General features: G+C 40.8%; 1 protein-coding gene across 3 annotated transcripts in view; it reads right to left on the minus strand.

Annotated features, from left to right (window-relative positions):
- bcar3 (BCAR3 adaptor protein, NSP family member) overlaps nucleotides 1-16,965 on the minus strand; it is a 56,254-nt gene that overhangs the window by 15,137 nt on the left and 24,152 nt on the right. For all 3 annotated transcript variants that reach the window (XM_029500570.1, XM_029500571.1, XM_029500572.1), the window contains 3 exons: nucleotides 16,363-16,552; nucleotides 15,603-15,857; nucleotides 10,163-10,205 (listed from right to left, as the gene is read on the minus strand). In XM_029500570.1, coding sequence (XP_029356430.1) covers nucleotides 10,163-10,205; nucleotides 15,603-15,857; nucleotides 16,363-16,552 — 488 coding nt within the window. The remainder of the gene's footprint in view (nucleotides 1-10,162; nucleotides 10,206-15,602; nucleotides 15,858-16,362; nucleotides 16,553-16,965) is intronic.

Genomic DNA, 16,965 nt, shown 5'->3' on the forward strand with positions numbered 1-16,965 from the left:
ACATTTGGACGTTGTGCGATTATTCAGCAAAAACTTAATTAAAAAATGGATGAAGAAATTTACTGAGTTTTATTACTTCTATTCAGCTTTTTTTTTAGTTCAGTGTGATTGAACGACAAGAGGATGCCCAGTCTTCCTTTTCTTTTTTTTTTTTTTTGCCTGCATTTGTCCTCCTAGTTTAACACCACAAGGAATGTCAACTTTTTATGAGATTGATGCATTTTTAGTGTTTTTTATTATTTCAGTGCATATCTGTGACGATCTATTGTTCAGCTTTACTGACCACCCAGCCACCCAACCACCGCACACCCCATCCACCCACCCAGAGATGGCCCTACCACCCGAGGGACCATCTTCCTGATATCTGATTGGTTAGGCTGTCTAAAAACTGATGAAAGCTAATGGTTGTTGAGCCTTTGAAACATCTCTGCATCTTAAGTCCATCATCACAAGGTCCCCTCCTTTCCTGTTTACACACAACTAAATGGATGCTTCTTCCTGTGTTTAGAGACATCAGTTTCGGACAGCTACATCATGAGGGTCATTCCTGAGACAGTGCAGTGTAGTGGGTACAGGTTTATGTCTCTACAGTCAATTTTGCATTTGGTGCTTTATTTTGTCTCTCTGTCTCTCTTTGAATGGAAATCACTGCAGCCAGGTTCTAAAATCTCTCAGGAAAACCTGAAACCAGATGAGTGGAGGCTGCTGCAGCAGCAAATAAATTCCCGTGGTGTCGGAGTGAGGTGTTGAACAAGCACATATGGGTGTTATGGGCACAATATTCCAGTCACAGCCATGTAGCGTATTCAGCTGACCAAGATGACACAAATCTTAAGTGACAGTTTCCAGACTTTCAAGGCTTACAGCAAAAAAGCACTGGCCTCTAGATCAGACTGGATGCTCTTTAAATTTTAGTGCTTCATGGTCTAAGAACTAAAATGCTCTCACGTTCCTCGCAGATTCTCTTTTGCTACACAGAAAGAGAAAAGGAGGCTCATGCTGCAGAAAGAGGCTGATGGGAGATATACAGCACTGTAATGCACAGTGGGGTCGATGCCCAAAGGGGCAAATATCATCTGCATTTATATATTATATCAGTATATAAAATAATCTGCTGAAACCCTTTTAATCTTTTCTCCATTATCCTGGTTTATAAAAGTCAGACCATCACTATATGGTGTGAAGACCAAAACACTGGCAGGGCCTGCGCTAACGCTGTTAGCTCTGCCTTCTACAACAGTTTCTCATGACTGACAATACGCCTAGGTACTTGAGACTGAAACAAGAAGCTGCCTCTCTTGGTTTGATGGCAACCTCCCAAACTGACAGATGGAGGACAGAATAAAGAGGGGAATGGAATAAAACCCCAGGCCTTTTGGAATCACAAGTCAAGACATGGGCAAGATGCAAGGGAGGTGGAGTATGAAGAGAGGGACAATGAAAAGACGAAGGATGGAGGGAAATCAGTACTAGACTAAGAAAATAAGAATAAAGACATGAGGATAAAGGGCCGTGGCATCGGTGATATTCCTGCAAAGCTCCCTGATAAGACACGAAGGTGAGAGAGAGTCCTGACAAAGTCATTCAGACTGGAAAAACAAATACAAAAACTACCTCTGCACCTTCTCAGCTCATTGTTAGTGCATGTGCTGTGTAACGCTTTTTTTTTTTTTTTGTGTGGATAATATGTAAGGGAAGTCAGTATTTTAGCAAGACTCTAATCCTCTCTGGAGAACCTGTGCAGTCAATTCATTGAGCATTTGCTATGAGCAAGCATACTCGATTAGAATTTCATTTGGGATGAAAGAGTGAATCAGTGACGTTTGAAATTAGGAGATGGGGCGGTGTAAATGGATGAACCCCGACACTAAATGTGTTGTTGGTCCATTTTCTTTAGTTTTGTTAAACTCTTTAACTCTAATTTCACTTATATTTTGATAGCCGTCTGGTGTTTTTATAATCATTTACTGTTGCTGTTTAATTTGTGCACTGCATGTTTTTCTTCCAGATTTTGTTTCCATTGCTCGTATTCACAAATGTCTGTGTGAAGATTAGCAGGTACTACCGTGAAAGCTACAGCACAGCCAAACCATCAAACCAAAATGAAACTCTACTAATTTTGATCCGATCTGCTCAAATCGAAGTATCCTCACAAACCACATCACCTGTAACTTACGTCTACACCTTACTTTGACATGCGTTTCTACATTTTAACCAGGGATGCGAATGGAATCAGAGAGATCTAATCTACACAGGGACAAGTCACCTCCCTCTGCTGCACTGCTGCTCGTTCCATCCAATCATCCTAATGGCATTCCTACTTTTCACTGACGTCATAAAGAAGACAAACTATCCCAAATTAGAAATTTATCATTCACACAAGGACTAGTACCCTCATCCTGGGACCTCTCTGGTTATAACTATCTGTATCTCCCCCTTGCCATCACACACTGCCTTGTCTGTCTGCCAGCTGAGCACTACTTATGGATGAAGCCAGCTATATATCTCACACTCACACACAGTCAGACAGTCACACAGTTGGTCATTTATGAGAGCGTCTGGTCCGTGTAATAAAAGCCCAGTGTTCAACTGAGAGAGTGAGAGAGAGGAAAATAGGACTATTCAGCATAATTAGATTTTGCGCAGACTGGAAGTGTTACCATGCACTGCTTTATAAAACATCGGGCATGTGTCTTTTTTAATTATGCCTCTTTCTAATATCTCACTGTGGATTGCCCCATTTGCTGTAGTCTCCCTTAAAACAACCCTAACCCTAACCCAATGGGATGTGATCAAACCAAATCAACTACGACTCAAGGGCCAAAATAAAACTCACACAGACTGAGGGCACAACAGCAACACTTACGAAGGTCCACTGCATAAAAGCTGCAGAATAAAAGCATGCAAAAAAACCAAAAGAAAAGAAAAAAAAAAAAAAAAACACACGTACCTTGGCAGCTGTAAACACAATTTCCATATAGGATTTTACACACAAACGCAAACAATGACAAAAAAACAGCAACACACAGCAGACTCTCCTGTTTCTCTCACCTTTGCAGTGATGACAGAGTTCTTGTGGTAGAAGCAGCACAGAGCTGCTGTCAGGGCTTTGAGGTTGCATCGTTCTGACATTCTTGCACTGATTGTTCTAAACTACAGGACTAACTGGTAACTGGCTGCAGCTTCCAGCCACGTTACTTTATAAATACCAGCTCTAGTCACCCTGACTACAGACCCAAACCATAACTCCGATGACTTCATCTATTCACAAGTCCATGAATGATTCATATTTGCATCATCCAAGAAACTTCCATCACAGAGTTTAAAGTACTGAGGAGGACTAAACTACTTGCAGCGCAGTCAGATCAAGAGAGATGAAGTAGAATATGTAGAATTAAATTTGGAATATCTCCATCAGTTCAGTTTTTGAGCAACTCTGTCATCTCCCCGTTGCTCTCCTCCACAGTCCCCTGCAGAGTGAACCTTCCCTGCTCTGCTCCAGTCATCCTCGCTCACATTTTTCCTTTTGGACTCCACCCTCCAAAGGTCCATATATGGTTGAGAGACAGACCACATGTGACCAGGCTTGAGCAAATCATATGTGGACTAACTAGGAGTGGCCCAAAGGCAAAGTCTATCTCATCATGAAATCATGTGGATGGTTAGATAGATATATAGAATGAAGGCATATTCTGCATCAACCGCAGCGCTCCAACATATGTTCAGTGTCTCATCATTAAAAAGTGTCACTCTGTAATTCTGTGTCATTGGAGTTGCTGATAATTTGCAACTAAGGTTTCCAACTGAGGTTGCTGAAACAATGATCTTTGTTATCGTTGGTTTGCAAATGTATTGTCAGTTCAGAGGATGCTTGTTTGGTTGATGTCCAGAACAGTTACAAGTGCCAGTGTTGAGTGTCCTCAAACCTTTTTCTTCTCAAAAACAAAAAACAAAAACAAGAACTCGTCACAACCAAACTAAAAGCCAAAAATATATCACTTCAGAGTAGATTTCCAAGCAAAGGGCTCCCAGGCACTGACAACAACCATGTAAAAACATTCAGTGGCAAAAGGCTGTAGGTTCAGTCACTGAACTGAACTGAAAAAAACGCACAATAGTGCTGTATGATCGCAACGAAAGGAGAGAGTCAACGAGGTGTGTGTGTCTTGCAGAGTGATGCTGATAAATAGCTGGCCATTTGTGTTACTTAATGACTCCCAAGCAATTACACCCACACACTAGTTAAGTGCCACAGATTTACCGCCATTTCACACACACACACTGCCACGGGCATTACTCCAATATAGAAAGTATAGCGCTGTGCAAATACAAACACAAAACAGCACCATTACAACCATGATAAACTGTATAGACACAATAATGTTAAAGTTAGATGCATCACCAGAGGCACAAACACACACTCAGGGTGACACCCCAGCAGCTACCAGTCGGCCGCAGGAAATGGAGCCTCTAATTACAGTATGAACTCTCTGAGGATCCACAAAGGAAATACATGTAGAACATTCTCTGGGGCACCACACGGCAAGACACACACACACACACACACAACCACAGCAGCCCCAAATCACCAACTAGGCTAAATGTCCACCTTAAAATACACACATCCGTTGCTCCAGGAATGCTCTGGAAAAACAAGGGGGCACAGAAATCTGCGTGCTGAGCTTCTATGTTTTCTATTTCTATCCGTTTGGTGTTGCTGTTTAATTGACTTCAGAGAACAGAGCAGTTTCAGGAACTTCAGCTACCAAACGGGAGTGGCAGAATTTCTTTTGTGTTTAAAATGGTAAAATGGCATTGAATGTGTAGTTTGATTTGAGATACGTGGTGTGTTGTACAGTGGGGTGGAGACAAGAGAATTCTTCATTCTTGTGTCTGAGGTCATGGTTTTGCAAGTAGCCTGATCCTTATCTGGTGCTGCTGGAAGCAACAAGTCCTCCAACCTAAATTGCTGTATAGATTGCTTGTCCCTCCCCTAAGATATGACCCATAGAAGAATACCACACCTTCATCATGAAGGTTAGATGGTGAACCATGGGTCAGTTCCAGAGGGTCAATGAACAGCAGCCACTGGTGTCACCCCAAACCTAAACCAAAAAACGTAATCACTGCAGTCATACTGAAAAGTTACAGTATGATGGTAATGAGTACCTGAAATAATATGCTGCATTTTCCAAAACACGGCGAAAAACAAACAAACAAGCAAATAGATAAATAAAATAAAGAGCAAAGCCATTTAGTCTTTTCTGTGTTAATCAGTTCAACACATTTTTCTATGAATTGCATCTGATGACAAACACAACAAAGCAGGCATAGGTAATAGAACTATTTACATCAGTACATTTAAGGCTATCAGAATTTGATGATATAGTATGAACGTCATTTGATCTCCGGCCTTTAGCTTGACATTTAGTTGACAGGAAGTGGGTTTGATAGTGATTCATTGGTATGATATCATAATGCAGACAAAGTATCACTATCTTTCTAAATGTAAGGAATCATTCATCATGTTCTAACGCCAGTGAAAAAAAACGTAGATGACGCTGGTGTCATATACGCCCTCTTGAGTGAGTCTGGATGTGTGTGCTTGTGATGGGTCATCACTAATCAGTAATGGGCCGTGATGTTGTCATATTCATTGGTGCAATGTGAAACCCATTTTATACGAGCCTGCTTATTGTATGTGGGCACCAAACATTTTAACACACCAACAAATAATTTTTGGCCTCCATGTTAGTGGAGCACCAAATGGGAATGCACGAAGAGCAGACATCGCAATAAATGGTTTTAGTTGACACAAGTCCTACTTTGTATACGGAAACATTTGGTAAAGAGCATGGCCATTTCCCAATTCACATGAAAAGGTTTTATATGTTTATATGAGCATGAAATGAGCCCTCTTGCTCTGCATTGTTTTTGCTAACCAGTCTTTGAGTTGCTGTGAAGGCAGCTATAATAATCACGCTGTGGCAAACTGAACGAATGGGAACCGCCCTGAATACCATTCTGTACATTGGCTGTCAATTGATGCATCCAATCTGCAGTGTGTTTACTATTTGGTGTGAGGACTGGAGTCTAAACCTGACAATGTATCCTTAAAAATACACATGGCCCCATGGACCAGAGAGTGACTTCACTAAATTAACAGATTCAAATAAGCGAGTTGTGGGGCTGTTGGCCAGCCGCCTGTCAGGCTGATTGATTGTGTGGCTGTCCAGCTTATTGACTGTCAGACTGACACGCCTGCAGGCTGGTTGGTGGTGCTGAATCTTTTGCCTGTAGGAAAAACCAGCTGGTTGGCTGTTTGCTGACAGTAGCTGCTATTTGAACTCACATGACTGACAGACGGTATGATGATACTGATGAATGTTGGCTTTCCGTTTGAACTTTTAACTGGATGAGCCATGCTTTTTACAATGTAGTGTCTCAAATAGACCACTAGAGTGGAACAGAGTTCATTTTCACCTTCTGGCATTCCTCTAACATTTCAAGGCCCACTGTTCTTTACACTGCTTGACAAATAGAAAATAATTCATTGTATTAGAAAGATTAAATAAATAAACATTTGATTTGAGCTCTTATTGGCTGAACTCCATCTCATAATTACAGACCTTTCATTTTAATTATTGTTAAACACCAGGGTATCGTCCAGTTGTTTTTCTGTCTGAACTTTGTGCGTGTGTGTGTGAGCACAATGTATGCTGTAAACTATCATTCAGTTAGAGAGTTGAAAGCCACTATAATGTAAGACCACACACACACACACACACACACACACACACACACACACACACAGGCATATGTAGACAGACAAGGCATTATTGTTTCTAAAAGCTCTCTCGTGAGGGTGGAGAGCGACTTGATGTTCCAAACAAACTCAAAGACAGAGGGAATGAAAGAGGAAGTGAAAAAGTGGGAGAGACTTACACATAAGTCTGAATGAAAGAGGAGTTGTGTTCATTGTAGACACAGAGGCTCAACAGGGGAATAGATCCATCTTTCTTTCCAGCTTTCTTCCTTTCTTTGTTTTGCAGTCATCAAAGACCATCAAGAATATAAAGTATCTTACTGCCACCTATTGTTGGAAAAGATAGTCTGTCCATTTTTTTGCATAAAAAATATTTTAGATAAATAATCTCTTACTGACTAAATCAACAAAATAAAAAATGTAAACACAATGAACCTACAGTGAATGAACTGGATGCAGCTATTGTTTTGTGTCTAGTTTGTTTCAGTGAGCCTTTGCACCAACCCTGGTTTCCAGCTGTATGCTTTCATTCGCTAGTATTATCCAAAATCCAAAAGCCAAAGTGAAATATTTCACTGTTTTGTGAAGGTAAAATGGTGCAGAGTTGCAAATAATCAGCAATCAGAGGAACTTCTGTATATTTTCTTTGTGATACTGTGATACAATAAGCATTTGCATTTTTGCCAACTTCAACAATGAGCCACTGCACCTCTAATCGTCGTGTCAAATCGTTCATCACCAAAAACACTTATCTCTATTTCTGCTTTCTCAATTTTCTCTTTTCTGCCACCCCATCTTTGTGATGATGCAGGTTTTTTTTTTTTGACACGCCAGCTGAGGAAAAGCAGCTAATGAAGCAGAATTTAAATTATAAACCGCTCTGAAAATAATACTGGCCATGAGGAGAGAAACTGGTCTGCAGATAGACATTGCATTGACACCATTAATGTACGTTTGACCTTTGACTGCAGGATATAACACACAGCACCTGTACTGTCTGTTGCCGCCTGTGCACATGAACGCACATGGACAGGAGTGTTTTCATCCACACTAGAAATGCAAACACACCTGGAGGACCAGAGCTGACAGCTACACTTCACACGTATTACATAAAACCTGGGATGCAGTAGCTCCATATGTGGCCAGTACACCCGCACAGTGTTAACACAAACCTAATTTGACCACAGAAATACACACAAGTGCTGTTTGTGTAGGTTTGTGCATGTGTGTGTGGTGTTCGCAACCCACATGTGCAACCTGCTCTCGTGGGAAGGGCTGAGTTTGCTTTTCACGCCAAGGTGTCAGCATCCAAACATATGAGCTAATAGATGGGGGGAAAGAAGGATGGATTTAGAGTAAAAGATGGATTGGTGGCTGGGGAATGGAGAAGAAAGCAGGTAGTCTTCCGCAGAAAGTGAAAAACACGGTGAAGCTGAAGCATTTTCGTCAAACTTGGTAAAATTGAAAAAAAGTTACCTACACCTATGTTCCTAATCACCGACTTAGCTCATTAGTTTTCTTTATTTCATGTGATATAAACATTGATTTGAAAGACTTAACATAAACATAAATAACGCAATCAAACAGTTTCTAACAAAGTAAAGTCTCTAATTTTTTAACTCATTTTGACAATTATTATAATGGCAAGCTCCGTGAATTGGTGGTTGGCGGTTAAAGAGATGTGATATCTTTGATGAAGTCTTGAGTTAATGGTGCATCTCATAACTTTTACTGAGGCCACGAGACAGACATAAGATCACCTCGTGAAATTTGTTATAAAAAGCTTGGTGATGGTGTTTATACCATTAGAAGGTTGGGAATAAATAAAAGCATCAAATAAGTAAGTAAATTAAGTAATTAATAAGTAAATCACCAGAGTGCACCGTAAAAAGCAAAGAGACATACACTGTTTAATTCACTCAGACAGATTTTCATCTGGTCAAAAGTTTATTATTGCCACCTGAGCTCCGCATCAATTATAAAATAATACAATGTCATTATTACATATAAGGGTAAACATGTCTATTTTATTTCCTACTGCTGCTTTTGGCTTCTGGGTCAATATTTTCTAATACAGGGGAGTCTTCTCTGGCTTCATGGATTAGAGGTGGAGTTAGAACCTGAAAGGACTGATTATCCGTGCTCTAAACTTTCCAGGCTAAACTTTGACTGATCTTTTCCACGACTTTGAAAACGTATTATTTCCATTTTATGTACCTTATTAAGTGAAACTGATTATGTGGAGAAAATACCATTTCTTGTGCAATAACTCAATGTTTCTCTCATCCGTCAATGTTGAACATTGTTGCTTTAACAAAAGCGCACAAGGATTTGGCATAAAATGGAGTGTGAAATTAACTAAATTACGATTTAAATCAGGCAATATCTGATTACAGAATTGTGTAATTGGCAGCAAGTTTCCTGTGCCAACATTCAGTGCATATCACCTTTTGGTTTCTATTTTCTTGGTACTCAAAATGTATTCACGTTACATACCTTGCTGCCAGAGTTAGGGGAAGAACTGTTTTGCATTGCTTGGTCTGCATTTATTTTTGGTGCCTTAGATTACATGAAATTCCCTGATTATCAAGCAGAACTTATACAGGGCAAGCATTGTGCTAAAACACAGTGAGGGAAAGAGATAGAAACATGGATGCTAAAGCACATAAAGTGTCAGCTAAATGACATAATGATAACAGAATGATCGCCAGCCCCTCCTGCCTGGGGAAAGCTAGGACTCAGGTGGTGTGTACATGTGCGGATATGATTTCGAGCAGAGTGACATTCAGCGCAGTGTAGCAGTATGATTTAGTGGTGTACTATCCTTGTAGCCCAGGGATAATTGGATTAACTTCTCCTTTGAGCGATGTTTACATTGCAGTAGTGGCTGAATGTCGTTTCGCATCCTGATATGAAGGATTCTTGAATGACATTTCTTGATGGATTCTTTTAATTTTCTTGGATTTGACAAAACCTTCCAGACTTAATTTCACCACGGAGAGAATGAGAAGAAAGTTAATGCTGGATTTGTAGTATTTCTGTAGGTTTCAAATATCGAGTAAAATATCTAATCTTATCTTTCAACCACAGTTTGGTCTAAATCTATTTACACTTTTAGTAGAATTTCGACACCCAGACTAAACATGGCAACATATGTTAACTTGTGTTTATCATTTCTCGTTGAACAACCTGTGCCTTGGCTAGTGTAACGCACTAGAACAGTGCATATCTATGTGAATAACCCGTTCTTTGCAAATATTGTTATCACCATCACACAGTTCAACAAGCAGAATATTGAAGAACTTCTAATAAAAAGAATTTCAACACTTCACATCATTCTTACTGTTTACTGCTGCTGTAGCAATGGGATTGCACCAGCACGAGTATTGTTCCTACCTTAACGTAGTCCACCGTGGCATCCAGGCCGGCAGCAGGCTCCCTGGGGAACAAAGACAGAGACAAGGCCCGGTTTAGAGAACACATCTTGGTCCTGGGACTCGCCCTGCGTCCTTGGTGCTGATCTTCTCAAACAAAAAGTCTCTAACCAGTTAACTAACTTTGTTGCTAACTAGCTCCTGATTGTTTAACTGGTGCTGATGCTGCTTCTTCTTCAGCAGTTCAGGCCCAGCACACAGAAAATATGGTTAAATAGAAATATTGCATTTTTTAAGAGAAGCAAAGTAGATTTCACTTGTCCCAAAAAGCCTCCATGTTATTAAATTTTAAAGTAAAGTAATGTAAACCCAAAATTCACTGGGTCCCACTTTTCAAGTGGGAGAAAAGAGTCGAGTGAAACCAAACCTCGCACTGGACTGAACCGAGTCCCTCTCTTTCTCTGTTTTTCCCTGCCTGTTTCCCACTCTCTCTTTCTTTCTCTCAGTCAGTGGTAACCACGTTCACTCGCTGCCTGACTTAGCCTTCCTCCCTCCCTGCTTCTCTCTCCTCCCCCACTATAACACACATTGCAGCCTCGCGCTTACCCTTCTGAGTCTACTGACAAATTCACCAAGAGGTAAAAGTGTGATCTCTCAGACACGCACACGCACACACGCACACACACACACACACACACACACACACACACACACACACACACACACACACACACACACACACACACACACACACACACACACACACACACACACACACACACACACACAGAATATACCTGACAATTTATTTGACATTTTAATATCAGCAGAACATCCTTACTCCTATATACTCTATCAGTTCGAGTGCTCCCCATCTTTGTCTTGAATATTGGTACTTGAGTGCATTACCAAAGAGTCTTTCTAGAGGAGGCTTGGAGCCAGGGGCTCAGTGAAAGAGGTAATTAGCTCAAATCCCTGACTATGTTAGCTAGGTTGGTAGTTGAAATCCTCTAAGCCTTTACTGGTGTTCCCACGGGAATATTAGCACAGACCATTACTTACCAAAGCAAATATGTTTAGCTCTAAACCCCCTCAGTTTTAATATGGCCCCACATAATGAGCAAGGAATTAGTTATGTAATGGAACAGAAGCCTCCTTTCAACAGAATGTACAATCACTATTCATAGCAGGTGGAGTGCTCAGGCCTGTCCGTCACCCCCAAGAAATACTGCTGACTTATGTTTACAGAGCCAAAGAAATGCACTACTACTAATGCACAACTCTTCCTAATTCATGACTACAGTCCTCTAATCCAATACATCCAGTCCCTGTGTGGTGCCTGTGTGCCAGGGGCCATGCAAAAATGCTGCTCATCAGGGATGGGTATTTGTTGTTTCACTGTTGTATAGTCTTGGATTCTGGCAATACAACTGATTTTTTCAACAATGGTTGAAACTATTTGCACTAGTATCAAGAATTTATTGTTTACGTTCTCACCAGACCAGGCCCCGCTCTGCTATGCAATTCTCGCTTTTTAGAATGCTGAAATATTGCATTGAGATATATTTTTAGTAATCCAAATGTTGTAGCATGTCTTGTTCTGATGTTTTCATCAAAATCGCATTGCTATGAGATGCTGTACCATCAGTACCAGACGCTGATCTGTATGGATAAGGTAATACATCCGATTTGTTGATAGCTTGTCTTTCAGTGATGGGTCATAGTTTAGCTGCATAAAGTGATGATGGAGAGGGGGAGGAGGAAAAATGCAGGACTTTAAATGTAAATCCTGACATTCAGTTAGACATTGGACACTTACTGTACTTGAATATAGCTTGTCTGGGGTCAGTGGTCAGCGTCTGGACCTATATTTTATCCCCTCATACTGTAACCGTGCCTCAGCTCTCCAGATTTAGGTGGGTGAATTGGCAGTCACCAAATAGCAGACAACACCCATAGAAATGTGGATGTGCTACAACTGAGGGAAATTCCCATTTTTCCTCAGACTGGTCAAAGGTCAAGATCAAAAATAGAGTGAGATTTAATGCCTTCCACTCAGGTCGTCTCTCTCCCCTGTGTCTTGACAAAAAGTTGTCTCTATATGTTTACTTTTTGAGTTCAGCACTTAAAGAAGTGAAACAAAGTATGGCGGATGTGAGATGATCAGCCATTCCAGGCTACACAACCTGACCACAACTAACTTTGCCTTTTCCCGCCCATGTTGCTGAAACAGCATCAGATACTTGGATTTCTCTGCTTCTACCACCACGAAACTGACCTGCAGAAAAAAAGACAACAGAAACAGTAGAAACTAGTGAGAGGGGAGGGAAGATGCAGGCAGCCCTCGCCGCAGTCTTTTTCGGGCTACTGTTGTTCTTTGCGCTCCACCGCACAATAGTCAGCATGACCACAACTGGCTGTAGCTAGGGACTACACCATATTTGTGTGCGTCAGAGAGAGAAAAGAGAGAGTGACAGACTGCCAGTAGAAGCAAGGGAGAGAGCCACAGATGCAGGGTCGGTGGGCAGCCTACAGAGGTCAGTGTGTTTCTATTATCAAGATCCACAGGCTAAAGTATGTCATGAACTGTGATGTACCAATAGGAAAAGATAAGGAAATGTGCCAAAGGGCATCAAATCAGGGCGTCAGTGAGATGTCCTGATATGACTGACAGAAAGAAGATGATTATCGTTCCTTATTTGTCATGGAGCTGCCTTCTAGAGCAGTCACTATTACACGTTGATTCTATCTCAGCCGGTTTGAAATATGTGATGTGTCTGCAGTGGCAAAGAGATAAATTAAATATGCAAATTACAAATACCACTTTGTGATTGTATGGCTCACCCAACCAGCACCATTTGGAGTTAATCAAACAAAGTCATGTTTTGAGTAGACCTTTTATCACCACAGTCTAATCAAGCTCATCCTTGAGTCCAAGGGAATGGTTGTACCCCATTTGAAAGATGATTCCTCAAGGTATTACTGACTGACATACTGATGGACAGATGGCCGTGGCTGTCACTGACACAGAGGCATAAAAAATTCAATAAAGAAACAAACTGTGGTGCCAAAAAAAAAAATAAAAACAGCACCAAGAAATATTAAATCTTGGTCATGGACTGTCTGGGAAGTTTGATTCATACCAGCAAGTGCAAGTATTTTCCTGTTAATATGAAAATATTATATTAAGATTAGTTTCTTGTAGCCAAACTGGAAATATAATAATGGAATTTCTACTTATGTTCGTAGAAAATTAGAGTTAACTCTCTGTTGACCACAAACACCATCATCTCACGTCCTTTTCATTTGAAGCAAACACAACCTGCTGACTGCCTTCCTACTTTGTAAACAAAAAAAGATAACAAAATAGCATATATGGTCCAAAGCACAAGGATGAAATTTATCCAAGTAGGGAATTTAGGATTTTAACTGTTGATGAAAGGAGAGATTGTTTCCATCATCTCCTTTCCACCCGTTCTCATCCCTGTCTTTGCCTTTATTCGTCCTATTTTTCTCTCTGCCTTGTTCTTCTGCCTACCGTCCCCCCTTTCTTCTCTCCTGGTGGTCTGCTGAGATGCTCACAGAGGGTCACAGAAAGACAAACTGACCAATCGGGAGCTAGTGCAACATAAGGTCAGGGGGCATAGGTCAGCTGACAGCATGAGCAAATGAAAAGTCAAGATACATTCCCTTATCTTTTTTATGGGAAACTGTACCCATCTACAGGACTGAATTGTAAATATAATTTAAAACATTCATAATGGTTCTTTATTATATTTATATGCATGTGAATTTAGTTTCTTTTCAATGAAAAAGACGAAACAAAGATTGGGGAGCAGTTGAAAATCTTAAACATCCTTAGATGAGCTAAGATGTAACTTTCCAGGTTTTAGTCTGACTTTTAAATATACAGTGAAATTGAAAAGCATTGATGGAATAAAACAATTTTTGGATGCAAAGCTTTTCATTTGAGCCCAACAGCAGGTTGTCAAGCACGCAAATCAAGCAAAAACATGCAAAAAGTTGGTTACGCTGAGATTTTTGCGTAAAATATGAAATCATACATCCTGTCACTCACAAATGGACGCGTGCTTTGTCGCTGTTGAGCCATTAGCAGGTTAAGTTGATTATTACCTGTTACAAAGTGCCTCTCTCTGATCTCCAGACAGCTTTAAGTATGGCCAATATCAGCTGATGTCAAAGAACAAATCTGCCAAAAATCACTCACCAACAGAAAGACATCCCTCTTTTTAGTGGCATGCAGACTCACTAAGCTCATTTATGGATCAACTGGAACTGAAACTAAGGATTAGAGACTTGCTTTTCTCTCATCTTTTGTAGACGGTGCCAAAGTAAGAAGCAGAAGGATGCAATTGTTGTCAAAATCTTGCGTAAACTTCATGGAAAAATTGCCCAAACACAGATTGGGAAGAACAGCGCTCTTCATTATTTAACCACCTGCGTAGCCTGAAACTGACCTGGACAAATTGTCCTGTTGTATGTCAGCAGTATATGAAATGTATCCAGCACGGAGGCAGAGAGATACAGCGAGCAGACAAAGAGTTCACAGTAATCTGTGATCTGTGCTGCCACACCCTGACCTACAAAGGTAACCAGTTTGCTAGGGGCTACACACACATGCTCACGCACGCACCCAAAGACAGAGAGACAGACACGCACTAAGAGCCATGCACGCACACACACAAGACACAAAGCTTGCTACATCAGACACAGCCTGTTGTAACTCAACACTAAAGATAGAAAGATGGGAGGACATGATGAAGGATGAGGTGTGTGTATGTGTGAGTGCTGGCTCTGAAGTTGAGCTAACAGCTACAGTACACCCCCCAGGGCTTACTTACTACCCCCCCCTCATCCTACTCAAACTCTCTTTCTCTGTCCTCATTCTGTTTTTTCCAGTGAGCCTGACAAAACTCTGATGTTTAACAGTAACACGCAATGCTCAGAATGAAAGGTCGAACTCTCTCTTGTGAGGATTAAATACTCACTGCCTGCAGGCTTGACAAGCAGTTCTTAAATGTTTATGGTTCACCTCTTCACAGACAAAGACACAGCTTGGGTTTTGAGCAATTATAGTGTATTCCAACAAAGAGAGCCCAAACACATTCGCTTTAGTAAAACAGAAACTGCATGATTCATGGACAAATGTGCAAAAATTAAAAATGCATTTATTAATATTGCATTTCAGTATGAAGTTAAAATTTCTGACTGATTAACTAATCAATCAATGAATAATTTCTACTCTACTGAGAACTGTATCTTACAAGCTTACATTTTAACACTTGTCTGTAGAGTCCTGTTTGTTTTTTTATGTGAAGTCAAACAATCATCGTGTAAAGTAAGTGCTTTCTGATGATTGATGAAGACAAAAATCACAGAAACCAGTGACAGGAGACCTCATATGACCTCATCAGCCTATCCATCTGTTTTTACATGTTTACCTGTAACCGTGGAAGTCATCGATGATATTTTGCACCAGTGGTGAGGTCAAAGGCTTATAGACATGTCCAGGGGCCAGTGTTGCGTTCCCACAAACCAATGGCTGCATGTGATTTGCTCTGGGCTCCCAGGTGTAGTTCCCGCGGGCCAGGTTGGTACCTCCCCTCTTGCGTCGAGGCAGAGTCCCATGAATGGAGACGGGCAGGTAGGAACCAGCAGTCAGCTCTGAGAGGCCAGTGTCCTGTACTGTAGGAAGGCTGGGGGTGGAAAAAGGGAGGGAGGAGAACAGAAATATTAGACTCAAGTATGAAACGTGTTAAAATGTTGCGTAGAAAAAATTTTGGAAATAAATAAATAAATAGATACATCTCCAAAAGGGACTATTCCTTCAATTTTTCCCCACAATTCCACCAAATCTCTTTCTGGAAAATAAATGAATCATGTTGCAATTATAATCAGTTTCGACTTCTTGTCTGACAATGTTTGATGTTTCTTATGCAGACAGAAAAGATTCCATGTTTGTTTGTATTGAACTGTATTACTTGTTAATATTTTCTTGGTACTTTTGGGAAGTTTGTGGTTTTCATTATTGATAGAGTGTAGATGGAAACATGTATTTTTGGTAGGCATGTTGCTCTGCAATTACCATTTCCTTGAGCTAGGATCTCTGAAACCTGGATCAGGTTATTTAAAATACTTGACATAGTGGAAAATCCTGCTAGAACACAGCACGGTATATCGGCTTTTGGTCATCCAACTCACCTCGGTCTGGAGCTGAGGAGGTCCATTGAGGAGGCGAGGGAAGCCTGGAGCTTCCTTGAGGAGTAGGAGCTGCTGCTTGGGACACCATGGGAGGGGGAAGAGACTCCAGCAGTGCCTCCTTCCAGGGTATGATGTCCATGGAGGGACCTTGGCAAACTCGCAAAACGACCCTCTGCCATCATCCTCAACTCTAGGAAGAAGTACCATATGGGGAAAAATAAATAAATAAATAAATAAATCAATATTTGGACCTTTCCACTGTCAGCAAGTGCTTTGCTCGAGCTGGAAATTGCTGAGTCTCTATAAGTAATAGGAAGGCGGGCTGAACCTCTACTTAAAAAATACCTTGAGATTTGGCACTATCATAATTAAAACGGACTTGCGTTCAAGAATATGAATCTGCTCTTTTGCAGACATTTTAAACCTTCTGATTGATGAAAACAGTTGCTCTTTCCACTGAAAAATGACCATGTGCAGGGACTTGTTGACCCTTAATATATTTATTAAGGTGAGATTTAGCAAAAGACCAGTGAGTGAATTAACCTCAGCGCTAAAGGTTCCTACAGATACAGTGCGCTAAAATGCTTACACCAACCTGGGGGA

This window comes from Echeneis naucrates, chromosome 4, assembly GCF_900963305.1.
Source record: "Echeneis naucrates chromosome 4, fEcheNa1.1, whole genome shotgun sequence".
In the NCBI taxonomy this organism is placed as follows: domain Eukaryota; kingdom Metazoa; phylum Chordata; class Actinopteri; order Carangiformes; family Echeneidae; genus Echeneis; species Echeneis naucrates.